The 17,641-nt window shown below is 33.0% G+C and overlaps 4 protein-coding genes across 4 annotated transcripts; 2 read left to right on the forward strand and 2 right to left on the reverse strand.

Moving 5' to 3' along the window:
* Positions 1-382: 382 nt before the first annotated feature.
* On the forward strand, positions 383-1,997 carry LOC110684210 (cationic peroxidase 1-like). The gene is made up of 4 exons (XM_021860626.1): positions 383-689; positions 798-989; positions 1,194-1,359; positions 1,497-1,997. Exons 1-4 carry the CDS (start codon positions 477-479, stop codon positions 1,880-1,882), a joined length of 957 nt encoding a protein of 318 aa, XP_021716318.1. The 5' UTR covers positions 383-476; the 3' UTR covers positions 1,883-1,997.
* A 98-nt stretch (positions 1,998-2,095) lies between these two features.
* LOC110684211 (biogenesis of lysosome-related organelles complex 1 subunit 1-like) lies at positions 2,096-3,108 on the reverse strand. Its single transcript, XM_021860627.1, has 3 exons — positions 2,727-3,108; positions 2,428-2,633; positions 2,096-2,351 (listed from the first exon to the last, which is right to left on the reverse strand). The coding sequence occupies exons 1-3, from the start codon at positions 2,866-2,868 to the stop codon at positions 2,262-2,264; spliced, it is 438 nt and encodes a 145-aa protein (XP_021716319.1). The 5' UTR covers positions 2,869-3,108; the 3' UTR covers positions 2,096-2,261.
* Positions 3,109-6,776: 3,668 nt separating this feature from the next.
* On the forward strand, positions 6,777-8,774 carry LOC110684212 (peroxidase P7-like). Its single transcript, XM_021860628.1, has 4 exons — positions 6,777-7,077; positions 7,438-7,629; positions 7,740-7,905; positions 8,137-8,774. Exons 1-4 carry the CDS (start codon positions 6,850-6,852, stop codon positions 8,529-8,531), a joined length of 981 nt encoding a protein of 326 aa, XP_021716320.1. The 5' UTR covers positions 6,777-6,849; the 3' UTR covers positions 8,532-8,774.
* A 3,854-nt stretch (positions 8,775-12,628) lies between these two features.
* Positions 12,629-14,376, reverse strand: LOC110683960 (LOB domain-containing protein 15-like). The gene is made up of 3 exons (XM_021860356.1): positions 14,100-14,376; positions 13,601-13,934; positions 12,629-13,356 (listed from the first exon to the last, which is right to left on the reverse strand). The coding sequence occupies exons 1-3, from the start codon at positions 14,111-14,113 to the stop codon at positions 12,808-12,810; spliced, it is 897 nt and encodes a 298-aa protein (XP_021716048.1). The 5' UTR covers positions 14,114-14,376; the 3' UTR covers positions 12,629-12,807.
* Positions 14,377-17,641: the final 3,265 nt, after the last annotated feature.

Genomic DNA, 17,641 nt, shown 5'->3' on the forward strand with positions numbered 1-17,641 from the left:
CACCATAGAACTCCCACAGCATACGGTCCTTGGTAAACATACAGAGAATGTTCTGAAGTTAGGGGGATTTGCAAAAAGGAGCTCTGAGGCTCTGACCTTTGCCACTGTTGACAAACTTAACCAGATTCCCCACGCCAACAACGTTCACACACCACTAAGTGTCTAATCTAAGCATAATGTCAAACACTAAGCATTTCTCTATAGAAATAATAGTGTAATCTGAGTGTCTAATCTAACCATAATGTCAAACACTGAGCATTAATCAATAAAGATAATTGTGTCATCTAACTTTTCATGTTCGCCGGTTTTGTTCAGTTGAACTCTGTATTTATTGACCACGGATGTTGAGTGAAAGGTGAATAAAATACTAAATATCCGTGAAACCAAATAATCCTATAAGTAGGAAGCCAGACTTGAGGATATCTTATAACAGAGAAACAAGTTCTATACATTGCTCTCTCCTCTCTTTGATTGCAATGGTTACTTCTATTAATATGACAAAGCTTAGAATCTTGCTGAGTTTGTTTCTATTAGGGACTGTCCAAGCACAGCTTTCAGCCAATTATTATGCGAAGACATGCCCAAAAGCTCTCTCCACCATCAAATCTGCAGTTCATAAAGCAGTAGCTGCAGAACATCGTATGGGGGCATCTTTGCTTCGTCTTCACTTCCACGACTGCTTTGTTAATGCATGTTGACGCTCCCTCTTTCTGCCCCCAAAAAGCCTTAAAAATGTGCATGAAAGTGTATTAATGGCTAATAACTGACTTAATTTTATATGCTTTATGCTTGTGTAGGGATGTGATGCATCTGTTCTTCTAAATGACACCTCAACGTTCACAGGGGAGCAAACTGCAGGTGCCAATGCAGGATCTCTGAGGGGATTTACTACGATTGACAGTATTAAGTCTCAAGTCGAGAGTGTTTGCCCTGGTGTAGTTTCTTGTGCTGATATTCTAGCTGTAGCTGCAAGAGATTCAGTTTCTGTAGTAAGTAGAATTTAAATATATTTTGCATAAGGTGCACCCAAGAATTTCCTTTGCTTACACATTATACTCGGCACAAATTTCATGAACCAAGATATGAGGCAGTGTTAAACTTAATGCTTTATTTCAATGCACACAGAAACTAAGAGCTTTATATCAGCTAGCTTTTGTCATCAGACTGAGCTGTTTGTGTTTTATCATCTGCAGTTGGGTGGTCCATATTGGAACGTGCTGCTGGGCAGGCGAGACTCTACTACAGCAAGTTTAAGCACTGCAAATGCTGACATTCCATCCCCAAATATGGACCTCAGTGGCCTTCTACCTTCCTTTTCAAAGAAAGGATTGACAGCCAAAGAAATGGTGGCTCTAGCAGGTGAGTGATCCTTCTGGCTTTCCTTAATTGATGAGAGTATCGTGATTAAATGTATGTTAAGCGCTCAACACTGACCATCAGACGCGCTATAGTAGCTTTGTATCTGAATGGAAAATGAAAATTGTATCATCTTGCAGGAGCACATACAATAGGGCAAGCCAGATGTGTAGTATTCCGTAATAGAGTTTACAACGAGAGTAACATCGATGCATCATTTGTTAGTTCAGTGAAATCCAACTGCCCAAACACCGGGGGAGACGACAATCTTACCCCCCTCGATTCTAATACTCCTGTCGAGTTTGACAATGGGTATTTCAAAGATCTGGTGAACAATAAAGGTCTGATGCACTCGGATCAACAACTGTTCAACAACGGATCCACTGATTCGCAGGTCACTTCTTATACCAAAAACCCATCTTCCTTTTATAGGGATTTTGCAAGGGCTATGGTAAAAATGGGAAACCTGAGTCCCCTGACCGGCACAACGGGAGAGATTAGAACCAATTGCTGGAAAACCAACTAAGCCGTAAGGCTGATTTGATCGCCGATCACTCTGTACTCTTCGATACTATACTAATCGTGTATGAAAATTCGAAGATGGTCGCTGTAAACTTTTAGCATTGAAATAATTTGCAAGCATGTACTCCTTAATCCTTGTACCAAAGTGTTACAATGTAATTTTGGAAAAGTTGGCTGAAATATTAGTACTCCGTATTATCTAAATTTGTCCAAAACAAATCTTAAGTCGCATTTATAGTTAATATTATTCAATGCAATACACATTCAATGAACAATCGGTTGTATACAATACACCTGTCGTATACAAGACCTACTCGTAACTTAAAAATTCAACCGCTTGACAAATTAATAATTACAAAAAGAATAAATCATAGTCAAAGCCTTCAAGCTTGATGAATGTTGCGAATAGCAGTGGCAATACTTTTACAATCATATTCCATCACCTTAATCCAATTCTCAAAGTCACCAATTTCCTACAAACACAACAAAATCAACCAAAATAAGAAATAAATTTATAATTTAAGGTTATAATTTGAAGAATAATCAGACCTTAATTGCAGTATTAAGAGATCGAGAAGCAGCAAGCCATTGATGAGTCTGCTTCTGAAAACGATTAACCGTTGTAGTTAAAGCTCGAATTTCGAGCTCGATTTGCTTTTGATGGAGGAACGATTCTTGAACTCCGCCATTAACAGCATCAACCAAAAGCTCTGATACTCGAACACCTGCTTTCGTCGCTTCCTTCTTCGCTTTCTCTAATCAACAAAATACTAATCGATTCAAATTACATGATTTCTGCGACTAATTTCAGAAACTGATTTGAAAAAATGGAGGAGAGAGAAAGAGACCAGTTTGATGGCGGAGGGAAGAGGCGGAGGTTTGGTGTTGATGAAGTAAGTTCAGCAAGGAAGCTTCGAGACCGGTGGCGCCGCCGTCAATGGCGGTTGTGTAGTCGGATGTTATCGGCGGATTTCGTGGTGGTATTGACATCGGAAAATTTTGATTAGTTTTTCTCCGCCGTGAGAGAAACTTGTTGTTGTGTGAAGAATTTTTTAATTTTTACGAACTATTTTTCTGTTTAATGGATTATGAATTCATTATTTGGTAAGTCCATAAATTTTGGGCCCTTTGTTTCATTGGGCTGGTAATAATGTTGCATTGAGTCATTGACTATGAATTCATTATTTGGGATGCCTAGATTCAATAATTTTAGGAGAAAATCCAAGTTTATCAACATTTATCAAATGGCAAAATTGTAAATAAATCAACAATTTTTTAGTAAATATGGGTCCCACTGATATATTTATGAAAATGCCATGATGACTGGGCATTTATGTTGTTTTATTTACCATTTTGCCATTTGATAAACAAATTTTGTTTATCAAATTGATTAACTGGGGCTTCCTCTAATTTTAGGGACAAAATTGTTATTGGCTTCTAATAGAAATAAATTCAGATTAGTGTTGGATAAGTTAAGGAAAATATTATGATTATGAAGTAGTGGTAGTACGATTTTACGAGTATGGAGTAATTAAGTTTTGATTAAGATTTTTCAAGGAAGACGATCCTAATCTCAATTATTATAACAGTTCTGTTAATACATCTATGGAGTAGAATATAAGATGTAATACAAGTAAATGGTTTGGAACTACTACCAAATTCATTACTTGTGAAATTCTTACAAGTAATGTAAGCTTTGAAATTCTTTTTGCCACCTACCTTTTTTGAGTAGCATATGAGTAAATTTTTAGTGTGTAGCAATCTAACATCAAATTTTGTCTTAATGTAATATAGATCCTACCATAAACCACGTATCCATTCCTTAAATTATATTAAAAAAAAAAAAAATCAGTAATTGTCAACTATCCCTTCAAACAAGCTAAGCCTCCCCTTATGTTTAAAAGGCAAGAAAAGGAAATTAATCGACCTAATTCTTACTATTAAAAGTCTAATAAATAGTACTTCGTATATAGTATTCCATTAGATATAATGATTTGTTGTTTATGTTTGAATTGTGCATATGCCCTTAATGAGTCACGGAACCTTAACTTTATTTGTTATCTCCTTCATCGTCTGTCTCTTCCACGATTAAAAAAAATAACCCATAAATAAACGACAATATCTATTCAAAATCCCTTATTAGCTTTCAAGTATTGTCTGCGCTTATATTTGAATTGAAATCTTTATATTGAACCCATAGTACATATAAATATATAATCGTGTTAGACTAGATGAATTCATTCTCACGTGTTCTTGGCTAATAATGATAATAATACTAGTAATAAAACTAATAATATTCTATTATATGCAAATTGTTGAAGCATATGATAATTAAGACGACATGAAATACTATTCTCTATTCAAGCATTGTATGCTGCACTACATATTTGCAACCTTTTTTTGCATTGTTTAGCTTGGAACTTAGCTGCTGCCAACTGTCGTACATTATAAAGTTGCATTAACTTTTTGACTATCATCTTATTTCTATTACATTCCACGCCTAACCCTTCAATTCGTCGACTATTCCCATCATACTAATTCAATGTCCTTCTTATTGCTCCGCATGCATGCATCATTGCATGGCACATAATGTTTGAATTAACATTAGCTAACAAAGTACTAAGTTTGCTATTTTCAGTTTGATCACTAGAATAATAAATTCGAAATTTCACCGTTAAGTGTTACGATGTTGTATGGTGAAGTACAAGCTAAGTGTGTGTGTTATATATAACGGTATTAGACTTTATAAATTTATTGACCACCAACTAACTCAACCAAAAGTTTAAGCTCATGATTGAGTTTCAGGAATATGTTTTATTCTCTATCACGCCCCTTCACATGAGAGACCGTTAGGTTTGAAGTGTGGATGTAGCGTAGGCCCTCCTCATACCATGAGCTTAACTCGTGACCATTCTGTCACGCTGTCTCTTAATACCATGTTGAAGGACCAATTCAACTAAAAGTTTAAGCTCATGGTTGGTTGAGGTCCAGAATATGTTTTATACTCTATCATTGACGACTCTCTCAAACAATAAAAAATGTATTTAAATTGATTAGTGTATCCTGTAATTGGACTAAATGTGTACCAGTATTATGTATGTGTTATTAGGCACCTAGCTTAGCTTGATGGTTTATATAATTGTAAAGAACAAATTGATGAGCTAGTAACAGTCTTTTGTAGCAGAATTTTCAAACAAGTTAGATGTAGATTGGTGCACCAATTATTAGATGCTAGACGTTGGAGGATAAGAATTAAATTGATAGGATTTAATTAAACTATGGGTGCTAAGCACCAATTATCCACTTAAGATAGTATAGTCAACCATTAGGTTTGGACGAGGACATAATCACTTGAATTGTATGTTTGAATTTAAAATATTACTACAATTAATTTATAACTAGTATGAAAAGAATAACTCGCATATAGTTCAAGTCTTGAGGAGTGCTAATTACTTCCTCATAAATCATGTGGACTTAATAAATTACAAATTGGTTCTACAATTAAATTTTATCTGCTTACATCAGAGTGTAACACATACATTATATATTATTATCTTCAAATTAAAAATCATCACAATACATACACGTAGTATTATTTTTTATTTTTGGAAAAACACGTGACACCGAAATTGCCGAAATTGAAGCAAATTTATATAAATAATAAGAAGGTTATATATAATTATTAAAAAAAAATGGCTCGCATAATCAAGTCAGTTCCTTGATCAGGAGGGGTTGATGAGACTCTTAAGAATATACTCAATCGAACATTAGTAATTAATCACGGGTCATAATAAAGATTAAAATGGAAATAATGAAAAATTATCTTTAGCTTTCCATCTTCATTGAAGAAGGCAAACAAGGAATGCCAATTATGAGGGGATCGGACTTTTACTTTAAAATTTTGAACCCCTTTTAATTTTTATACATTCAAAATTTCAAAAATTTAGAGTTATTCTTCAAAAGAACAATTATTTTAACGAAGATATTGTCCGGTTGTTGGTCTGCTTAATCTTCTTTTTTGCTACAAATGCAAAGATATAATTGGTCGGCTGCTATATATTCTCTAACTAATTTAATCATATTGATTCAAGTAGAATGTCAAACATTAAATTCTCTAATACGTAACTAAAAAGTAAAATTGTACAGTAAAATTTAAAGATAAGATAAAAGGCTAATCATACAACATAAGACAAAGTCAATTGGTGATCAAACATGCATGTTTTTAGAGAGTCAAATAATTTTTGTTACGACAACTTTATCACTAATGATCTAAAGCAGCGCAGCCTCAACAAATTTGCATATCAAGGCTTTGTTAGTGGACCCCATTTCTTTGAAATTGCTTACTACGTAATACGGAGTAATCATGATTGATATATTGTATGCAATAAATTTTAATCAATATTTATAGAGCCGAATTTATATAATCTTACCTTAACTAGCTAATTACTTAATGTAATCTTATGTATTCGATCAAGACTATGAGCCAATAACATTTCAATATGTACGGTAGTAATTAAACTGAAAACTTGGTCGTTAAATGAATGACTCAAAGAATTAGATGTGTCCTCCAAGAGTCCATGTACATGACCGGTAGTACATTGTGAAGTTATCTAGGAAGTAAACTTGTTACTTTTTGGTCACACAATTGCTCGAGTAAATTAAATACGGGGTACCAAATTCATAATTAACATCTCTTTAATTTAGTGTTTAATTGAATGTAATAATCAAAACTTATGATAAAAATGGCTGAATGGAGGTAGGCCGTCATGAGCAGTCATAGTAGATAATTTCATGCATGGAACTTTCAATGAACATGCACAGCAGTAGGTAAAACCAGGTGGTCCAAAGTGGCATAATTCTAAGATCCTAGTATTTTCGTCTCTATAAATACACCCACCTTATCTACTCTATTTTGTTGTACTAGCTCATCTTACCTTCTTTTCTAGCAAAATAACTAACTAGACGTAAGAAATGGCCTCTTCAAGTAGTTCAACTTCCAATTTGATTACAATAGTCTGTTTATCCTTTCTTGTGCTCTTCATAGGCACTTCCTCTGCTCAGCTCTCTCCCAATTTCTACTCTAAGTCATGTCCTAAGCTCTTTGGGACCGTCCGCTCCGTTGTTAAATCTGCCGTGTCTAAGGAACCTCGCATGGGCGCCTCTCTTCTCCGACTTTTCTTCCATGATTGCTTTGTCAATGTAAATTAACTCTGCCTTTTTTTTTTTTTTTTTTTTTTTATATTATTTCGTAACTCTAAACATCCTTTTCCTCGAATTTAATTGTTATGGTTTAAAAAACAAAAAAAACATGTACTCGTACAAAATTATAAATTAATGTTATGCATATATTTCCTTCATTCCCTCTTTCTATTAAAAAAGCTGTAACACTAATAACCTTCCAGCCTCAAGGTTAGGAGCCGAGTTTAGTGTTGTTCTACTTACATTATTACGAAATTAAAATTTAGAACGTAAGTTTTCATAATACAGCTACTACGGAGTACATATCAATATATTCTAGAGAATGTTTACATAATAATCATGATTTGTTGAACATTTCAGGGGTGTGATGGCTCAATTCTATTGGATGATACCTCGTCTTTCAAAGGAGAGAAATCAGCAGCTCCAAATTTGAACTCAGCAAGAGGATTCAATGTGATTGATGAAATCAAGTCCAAAGTTGAGGAGGTCTGTCCCGGAGTTGTATCTTGTGCTGATATCCTTGCCATTACTTCCCGTGACTCTGTCGCTCTTGTAAGCTCCTATATCCTTTAATAATCGCTAGGCAATCGAGTTTTCGTACATTTGTAACAATAATTAAAGCTATGTAACTAATTGGATGTTCTTGTTACTATCTATTGCAGCTTGGTGGTCCTAACTGGAATGTCAAGCTAGGACGTCGCGATTCCAAGACAGCAAGCCAGACTGCTGCCAACAACGGAATCCCACCCCCGAGCTCTAGCCTTAGCAGTCTCATCTCTCGGTTTCAGTCTCATGGTTTATCAGCCAAAGATATGGTTGCCTTATCTGGTATATATACACACCTCTGTTCTGACTGTCATAGTTTGTATAGTTTTACTTCTTTAAATAAATATCATATCGAGTCAATCAAATTATACTCTTTCCATCCCGAAATAATCAATTTGTATTTTCACGGTTACTAAGATGTATACATAATACACAAAAGTACTTTTTTTACTTAGCTTGTAGTGTATCATGTATATATTAATGTGACTAATATTTTTATTTATTATGATGCAGGAGCACACACAATAGGACAGGCAAGGTGTACAACATTCAGAGCACACATATACAATGAAACAAGCACAATCGCTGCTTCTTTTGCAAGCACAAGGCAAAAGAACTGTCCTAGAACAAGTGGAAAGGGCGATAACAACCTCGCTCCCTTAGACTTTCAGAGTCCTACTCATTTCGATAACAAATATTACACAAACCTCGTTACCAAGAGGGGGTTGCTACATTCAGACCAGCAGCTATATAGTGGTGGAGCAACTGATTCCATCGTTCGATCATTCAGTAATAATCCTGGATTCTTTAGGTCAGATTTCGCCACTGCCATGATCAAGATGGGTGATATTAGCCCTCTCACCGGCTCCCAAGGCGAAATCAGAAGGAATTGTAGGAAGGCCAATTAAGTTGATCAACCAAGAAGAATGATCATGTTAGAAGAAAAAAAAAAAAAAGTTTGCATAATCAGCAAAATTGAATTTGTTTTTAGCTAGGTACCAATTTTTAATTATTATTTGTGTGGGTTGTGAAATTATTTTTGGTTGTACTACTAAGGGAAGCACAACAAATTTTCTTCAAGTGTGACATAATATTGTTTTCAATTGTAGAAATTTCTGGTCAATAAAAATGAAGCTTTCTTTTGCATTGTTTCTTATGGGCTTGGGTTATGGGCCAGGGAACAAGTTATACTTCATGGGCTTCCTTACTTAATTTCACAACTTGGGTTGGGTAGGTTGGGCACTTGGGCCTACTCATGTATTCTTGTGTCCAAATATTTGCTGCTATCTTTAATGTACTCCGTAACTTCTTTAATCTATATTAATGATTAGTTATTGTCTTAAAATTGCTTGCAAAAGAGCCCAATCAGGCAAATTAGTAGGGTTTGTTATATACACATCGGGATCATTTGCTTATTTAATCAACAAATGAGCAAATAATGTTTTTATTCATTTGTTGATTGAATGATCAAATGACCCCGAGTATACGATACATCCGGATGTACAATAATAGACTCTTATTCAGCCTCTAACCTTTGTAGAATTGTAGGGTACTATGGTTATAAAAATATTGCTTTCATGTGTGACGTGGAAACATTTTTTTTTCTAAAAACAAAACGGCTTACTAATAAATAAAGGGTCGTGCCCGGTTTATCTTTCGTATAAATAAAATTTGTTTAGTGGGGGTATAAGCGTCTTTTCATATACTAGTTGAGGGGTACATGCGTAATTTGCTAAATGCAAATTGCAAATAGTAATTGGACAGTTGTACAAAAGTATTGAATAAATGACCACACTTTTTAAATATATTTACAGAAATTGCCAATTCGTTAATCTGGCAAATAAACTTGTATTTGCCCATAAATAATGTTAGCAAATTATTGTCCCATCATCTAACATTTTCTCATAGTTGCAAAGAGGTATGTACCCGTGAATATTCTTAAAAAAATCCTCTCTCAACGTGATTATATTTTCTCATACTTGCAATGAGGTATGTACCCGTGAATATTCTTAAATCCTCTCCCTCGACGTGATTATTATCGAATTACTAAGGATTATTGTTGGAGTTGGATTCTCACTTCCCATAGAATTATATATAGTATATATATCTGACTTAAAGTCTCTGAGAGTAATTGTCAAAATCATAAAGTCAACATTTTAGAGTACAAAAACATCGCCATTTGCTACCTTTCACCTCTAAAATATGGTGCCTTGATGGGAAGTTGCGTTGTTCACACTACTAAGGGTCTGTTCACATTTACTTAATTTCAATTCAGTTCAGTGCAGCTCCAATTAGTTTAGTTCGGTTCAGTTTAGCTCCAATCATTTCAATTCGGTTCAGCTCCTAATTTCCCTCTCTCAAAAAATATTTATTTCAGCTTAGTTCAATTCAGTTCAGTTCAGCTCCAATCAGTTCAGTTCAGTTCAACTCAGTTCAGTAAATGTGAACATGCTCTAATTAACAATCCTCAAACTAAATTATAATATAACCCTAGTTTCCATTAGATTATCAATAGTATTATAAATTTATAAGTCATCATCTCAAATTAATTAAACAAAGAAAGACTTAATTGCTAGCACGAACAAGGGAGGAAGAGTCAATATTATATAAATAATATTTATATAGTTGATCATAATAAATGGTTAAGAATTAAATTATACCTTAATTTCAATCAATAGACAAAAATCAGAAAACTATGCAGTACAATTTATATATGAAATAGCCTGACTAGATCCTAAATTAAACAACCATCCCATGAACATGATCTGCTATTTTCCAAGTCCCACTAGCTTTGAATTAAATCTTTTCAGCCAGAAGCTGTGTTAATTAATTTATTGAGCATATAGTACTATTTAACTGGATCTTACGGTTAATATTAGGGTTTTTAGTGTTATTAAAGCAGCATTGAAATCTGCTAATCTAACCATGTGATTACCCCTTTTTTGTGTGTTATATTCTCAACATCTCTTCTGCCTGAGTTTAAATTACCTTTGCTATATTTATTTGTTCACAAATGTCAATATCGACAACATGTAATAATGGCATCGACAACATGTAATAATGGCATCGACTACAACAGACCAGGTGCATTACAAGTATTAGCACCGTAAAACAAACTTGACACTTTTGGTAACCTCCGGGACCAAAATATATTTTGTTAGACTCATACTATATACTCGTATTTTTTTTATTTTTTAACCTAAATTGCAAGGAATACGATATTTTCTTCCAATATATGACTATGAAAATGGGAATATGTAGACCTATCAATTTGGGATAAACGGGTTGAGTTTAGGTTAAAATTAGGGTCGTGCTAAAAAAAAAACTATCTCAGAATGTCATTATAAAATAAAAATTTGATAAATGAGTCAAATTGGATCAAGTCTCGGGTTCGGATTTGGGTTGAGTTATTGGGTCAGAGGGTCAGACCAAGAATTGACAGCTCTAGGCATAAGGTAGCGCAAATAGGGTTGGACCTAATAAACAGAAAATCGTTGTTAAATTGTTGAATAATTTTAAAAATTAGTAATTTGTACTAATGAGTTGTAGACTATAGATCAAAGGTGCTTAGTAGATGCGACATGTTTAAGCAATGACGACGTGACGCCAAATTCCATTACCACTTCTCCATTTTCTAAGGTTTCCAAACGTACAATTGTACAAATTTAAGAATTAAAATACGCATCTTGTATAAATCTATCTGATTTTCATACGGATCATAATGCATACGTGTACAATATGTAATTGTTTGTAGACATGCACGATTCTCCATATCTAAATAAGAAATATTTGGTATTAAAATTGATGTGCAATATTTGGTAGTAGTGATTAGTTTTTGTTATCCCATATTCCTACTCAAAGTAAGCTCCCCACGCTAAGGAAACGCAATTTGTATATAGTTCAATAAGGTTGTTGCCATTTTTATTTGACCGTTCAACCATAGTATATACGAGTATATATACATCATATTACATACGTATTGCGTAGCATAACACTTAAATTAAACTATGATATAATATACAGCTCATACTTCTAGTGAAATTATTATACTGGTATTATATACTAATTTGGTTAAAAGATTTTGCTCCCATTTATAAGTTAAAATTGATTTGATATAGAAAGTATCAACCAAATTAAATTAGCCAGCGGCCATAGCATTTTTGTGACATCAAATGCATAATGGAATGATAAAGACCTTTTCATCAGAGAATATTGATGTGCTTTACCTCATCAAATTAAAATAATAAATTGGAGGATAATAATTTAATTCTATGGATTTGTATAGATAAACTTCAAGGTATAATTTGTTAGAAAACACATTTTTCTAAATAATTAGGTTTATGTTTTCAACATAAATCGAACTATACTAACCATGACATAAAAAATTGAATCAATCTAAACAAAATGATAATCGGTTTAAAGTTTAGACTATAAAACATGTATTGTTGGTAAACCGACCTGTGATCAACCAAGCTTGTTCAATACCGAGTACATACATGATTCCGTGGACCAACATATCGTACATATATATGTCACCTTCATGTCGATCACTTTAATCTTGAGAAACCTAATAGCCCAATGGTAGCAAAATATATATCATACGGAGAGTATCAGAGAACGATGTAAAATGTGGTATGTAGTCTCTATCTTCACTAATTTTAGAAAGATTATAACTAATCTTTGGTTGCAGTTGCGTCCTTTGTTGCTCACCGTCTCATTAACATATCATATCAATCTTTGCTTTCACATTGTACTAAGAAAACTAATAAGATTGGTAGGAAATGGACGTACTTAATTAAATTTTAGAACATTTTTGTCAACGTTGTTCAATAGCTAGGAAGAAAAAACCATTGGAAATAATATTATTGTATTGCACGCATACTACCCCGTTTCTTATAGGCAATCAGGAACGGAGAAAGTTGTACACATTTATATATAAAATTGATAAACAATTATTGCGGGTTCTTTTAAAAGGCTAACAAAGATTCCATTAATGGTTAAAAATAAAATAGATGCTGTAAATATTGTGTAAGCTCAAATGTTCAAGGTAGTATCAGTATTATTTTGCCTTAATTATTTGATTAATCTAAACTAATACTAACAGACAATGTTATAGTAGAAAAAAAAGTGTCTTTAAGTCTAAACTACAGTTTTGTGAAGGTAAAAATAAAAACTCATAAAGTATCAATCAAAATATGGAACACTACTATGATTATTAGTTGATATAGAATTAAACCCGGTGTTGGTAACGGAATGATCAGGAGGTGGGGGTGGCGGTGTATACAAGGAGGCGGCACCACCGGAGGATGAAGACGAAACCACGACTGAAGCAGAAGACGGAGGAGGAGGAGTAGCCGGTGGAGGCGGTGTAGATGCTCGTTGAGACTGAGGCTGATGCGGAGGGGATTGTACCTGTTGTGGTAAACTAGCAGCAATAACCGCGGCAGCAACAGAAGTAACCAAAGAATTATTGTTGTTATTATGATGATTATGATGATGATGAGGATGATTAGTAGCATTATTAGTAGCAGAAATGAGGTTATTTGCTGCTTCTCTATATTTGTACTTCAAAATTTCAGCCCTAACTGCGTTAAGCTCCGCTTGTAATGTTTGAACTTGTTGCTGTAAAGCTGATATTGCACCCATGCACCCGTATACTGGATCTCTTAACCTCACGTTCGCTTCGTATACTAGACTATTGGCCGCGTCTGCCCTTTGATTATCCGGAACTTCCTATAAAAGGAAAAAAAAAAACACCGTTAAAGCAAATTAAAGAATCAATGATAACATAGTAGAATGAACAATCAGAACCAATAAAAATATATTGGTTCTGATTGTTCTGTTACAATGGCTGTCTTCTGAATGCGAAGACAGCCATTGTAAATAAATTAAAAATATAAAAATTGAAAAAAAAATAAAAATAAATTGAGAAGTTTAAGTTAGGCAGGTGAAAGTAGTTGGACTAGCTAGGACATACCATGAGCAACTTGGAGACGTTGCTAGCACCAAAGACTTTGTGAACGGCGGCAAACTTTTGGGGTTCATGAGGGGAGAAATAAGGGGAGAAAGGACATTCCTCAGCACATCGTCGCCGGAGAAGCTTGCAGGCAGCACAAGGGGTGATGGTGTTCAAAGTTGTACCTAGATGTGGAGGAGGACCTACACCCATCATGTGCGATCTCCTTCCTACTATCTGATGATTATTATTGTTATTGTTATTATCATAACAATTATTACTTGCCACCATTGATTTTGAAGCATTGATTTCTCTCTTTATCCTTTTTCCTATTTCTTCCTCTTCAAATCTCTCCCTGAAAATGTCACCAACACAAGAAAGTCAATATCTATATATAAAATTCACTATAATAAATAAGAACGATACAATATATATACATTGAATTGGTCATGTAAATTAAATCAACTAAAACAAAGGTATATTATATATGATAGTACTCGGCTCAGCTCGGCTCATTTACCTTTCTCTGAACATTCATATGTTGTGTAGAAGAAGAAGAGGGAGGCAAGTAAGAAGTGGAGGGGGATAGAGAAAGGGTGGTTGCTTAAAAGGCAAAGTCAAAATTCCATCAATGGAGCGAATAAAACACAATTTTTATTTTTGTATCACCAAATAATTGATGAAATACGTAGATATAAAATGGTACGTAATTTATACGGTAGTTCTTGCATACAATTAATTAAGAAATTTGTTATTCTCAAAAAGAGATCGCAAAAAAGAAAATTCTAGAGGAAATTAGAAGGAAAGTGAACACAAATTATGAAAATATATTGGTAATGCCAGCTCTGATTCATGCTTCCCCCACGTGTGGTTACTTCACGGCTATGAAAGCCAATTTATCATTGACCACATTTATTTTAATTTATATTTGGTTTTTTTTAGAGAAATCTATTTGTGATTTAATTGAATTTAGACCATAATCCTCTAATTAAAATTTGCAATTGGCCAATATGATCAATTTTCACATTGTCATATACAAAGTGTAAATATATAATATAAAATGGATGTCAAGTGTAACTAAATGAGTACTCCATGATCCGTATATGTTAGCGTATGATTAAATCTTATAAGGTGACTATTATTCAAATTTTATAATCTAATAATCTCGTCATTTTTTCTTGTTTTATCTGTGCTCCGTATAATGTCATAATAATAAGTCATAATTTATGAGTGATGTTATTACTTATTCAACCCAAATAGTGGATTTGGCCACAACATTATATTATATCAAGTGAAATCTGAAAGAGATAACACTAAATGACCATTAATTTATTTTTCAAAAGGTTATACGTTAATTATGCACCTATTTAATTCAGTGGCGGAGCCAGGATTTATAATTCGGGGGGACAAATTTTGGAGGTTAAAGTTTCGGCAAAAATCTCAAGAAAAAAATTGATAACCTAAATTGTTTAATATTTATTTGAAATCACATATGCCAATTATTTCTATATGGAAAAAGAGGGGTAAAAAAGTTTTATTGTATATTAAGAAAATTATCCAACAAAAATGAATAAATTTATATTTGTAAATCCTGTTATGTAATCACATAATTGATAAATACGAATTAATTACCTTATCATAAAGTCAAATAATTATCGTTAAAACAAATTGATGGTAGATATGAAGGGCCAGGGTTTGAGTTACATTCGAAAAAATAAACTCAACTTTTTCAAATCAATCATATTATTAATATGTATTTCGTTAAAACACAGTTACAAACAATTAATTAATAGTAATCTATTTATTAGAAATGTAAAAAAAAAATTGAGTTTAAGCACACTTAGTTAAGCAATAATTAAAAACAAGAAGTAGGAAATAAGAAAAAACATTAAAAATCCTAAAACAAGAAATAGGAAATAAAAAATCAAATTAAAAAGGTTGTTGAAAATTAGAGTATGTAATAAAAAAAACAGGAAGTAGGGGAAAAAAAAAAACAAAAAAGCTGAAAAACAGTAGAGTAGGGAATCGAACCTAGGACCAAAACACAACCTTACTAAGGACTCAACCACCAAACCATATTCAATATTGTGATATCTACTGTAAGTATATGTTATTTATAGCCTTTTACTGTATTTTCTTGATTTTTTTTTTTTTTAAAAAAACTTTTTTTCCGAAAATGGGGGGACAACTGTCCCCCCTTGTTCTAATGTGGCTCCGCCACTGATTTAATTTGTGGTACACCTTATTAGACTAATTTTTCCTTACATGAATAATTATTAGGGCTGACTAGTGAGTAGTGACTACTAAGCCTTCAAACTTGAATTAGTGAAGAGTGATTAAGCGGGAAAGCATACAAAGTAACAAAAGAGGTAGTTGACTCAAGAAAACCGCTATCCTGATGTTAGGTAAGAAAATGAGGCAACTTAGATTATCCAATCGGGTACAAACTAAGCTACTAAATACTAACCACTAAACATAATACACTCACTGTTTTTAGATGTTTCAAATTAGGTTGGTTTATATGTACTTAGTGATGTTTAAGGTTGTAAATTAATTAACCATTCGATTTATCTGTGTATCATTAACTTAATTGTTTGTAATTTTGAATCAACATCAAGATATGATTTCACGATAACCTACTATGGTTCTAAGTTATATGAATGAAAGAATATACGAGTATGGAGTATTTAAAAACTATACACGATCAGGTATATCAAACACAATGCAAAGCATAATTTAAAATACGATTTAAAATACGATGCAATTTTTTTTTTTTTCTCATTATTTTAATCGTTAAATTTTTAGTTAAGTTGATGTATGAACTCTAAACAAAATACCCTAACACAACACAATGCAAAATTGCAAATTAACATATTGCTCATTAGCTTAATTATCTTTATTTTATTTTTTTTTATTTTTTATTGTTTGTTAAAACTTACAATCTGGTGTTGCTTAGAATTGAAACCCATGACTCATATGAGTTCATGAGTTCTTGTTTGACCCGAAAATTAAGGCTAAGAAATCGCACAGTTGTTTCAAATTAAGTAATTTACATACACCTTATATTAACTACTTCACATGAGTGTCCAATTAAATAATTTGGTACTACTACTTATTAGCATTTCCTTCTTGCATGCATACTGAATTACTTTATAATTATATTATTCTACATGAAGAATATTATTGCAGTCAATCTAACTTCACCGGCCATCATGTGACTAGGTTTTTCTCTCAATTTATAAATCCCATTTTCCAAACCCCAATTATGTTACAATTAATTAATATTAATTGCAATTATGAATAAGTGAATACTATGATCAACCAAGGTGTAAAACATGACATAAGCAGCAATGATCAAATAATCATAGTTGCAAACTTAAATTTTTTTCAATCATCTAATGTTGTATGTGTTCAATAAATTTATTGATTACTATCAAAAACATATTTTTATACATTGGATATAATATCGATTGACTATATAAAGTAAAGAGAATAGCACTTATAGTCCTACACTACTAGTCTATTACTAAGGGTCTGTTCTTTTCAGCTTATTTTCACTTCAGTTCCTCATTTCCTTCTCCCATAAAATATCCAGTTCCGTAAATCAAAACAGACCCTAATACATCATACATATATCGATGTATCATACATGTATGTGTGATCGCCTGATCATATCGGACTTAATAATGTTTAAGAGATGAATGATACACGGTGCATCGAACAAATATTAGAAAGGCTTATCAATCCATTAAGTTGTTCATGACTACATCGATTCCGTCAAACAAATGTTCATTACCAAGTCAATTAGTCAATGACAATGAACTTTGTTGAATAAATATATGTACACAGAGTTTATTATGAGATACGATCTGTATTAAATAATAGGCCAAGGTTGGTAGTCTTGCACTCTTGCTACATATTGATCGAGATTCCCTTGTTATTATATACTTGTACTGTTCTATCTTAATATCAAATAGTACTCTGTAATAATAGGTTGAGTAATTCACTTGTCTTATACGAAGTATATATATATATGATTGTCATCATCTTCTTTCTCACTTT

Source organism: Chenopodium quinoa, unplaced genomic scaffold, assembly GCF_001683475.1.
Source record: "Chenopodium quinoa cultivar QQ74 unplaced genomic scaffold, ASM168347v1, whole genome shotgun sequence".
NCBI lineage: Eukaryota > Viridiplantae > Streptophyta > Magnoliopsida > Caryophyllales > Amaranthaceae > Chenopodium > Chenopodium quinoa.

Coding starts and splice junctions, on each gene's coding strand:
- LOC110684212 (XM_021860628.1), top strand. CDS start 6,850: ATGGCCTCTTCAAGTAGTTCAACTTCCAATTTGATTACAATAGTCTGT. Junction 7,078..7,437: donor TCCATGATTGCTTTGTCAAT/GTAAATTAACTC, acceptor TGAACATTTCAG/GGGTGTGATGGCTCAATTCT. Junction 7,906..8,136: donor AGATATGGTTGCCTTATCTG/GTATATATACAC, acceptor ATTATGATGCAG/GAGCACACACAATAGGACAG.
- LOC110683960 (XM_021860356.1), bottom strand. Junction 13,357..13,600: donor ACGTCTCCAAGTTGCTCATG/GTATGTCCTAGC, acceptor TTCCTTTTATAG/GAAGTTCCGGATAATCAAAG.
- LOC110684211 (XM_021860627.1), bottom strand. CDS start 2,868: ATGTCAATACCACCACGAAATCCGCCGATAACATCCGACTACACAACC. Junction 2,634..2,726: donor TTCCCTCCGCCATCAAACTG/GTCTCTTTCTCT, acceptor TTTGTTGATTAG/AGAAAGCGAAGAAGGAAGCG. Junction 2,352..2,427: donor CTCTTAATACTGCAATTAAG/GTCTGATTATTC, acceptor TTGTGTTTGTAG/GAAATTGGTGACTTTGAGAA.
- LOC110684210 (XM_021860626.1), top strand. CDS start 477: ATGGTTACTTCTATTAATATGACAAAGCTTAGAATCTTGCTGAGTTTG. Junction 690..797: donor TCCACGACTGCTTTGTTAAT/GCATGTTGACGC, acceptor ATGCTTGTGTAG/GGATGTGATGCATCTGTTCT. Junction 990..1,193: donor CAAGAGATTCAGTTTCTGTA/GTAAGTAGAATT, acceptor TATCATCTGCAG/TTGGGTGGTCCATATTGGAA.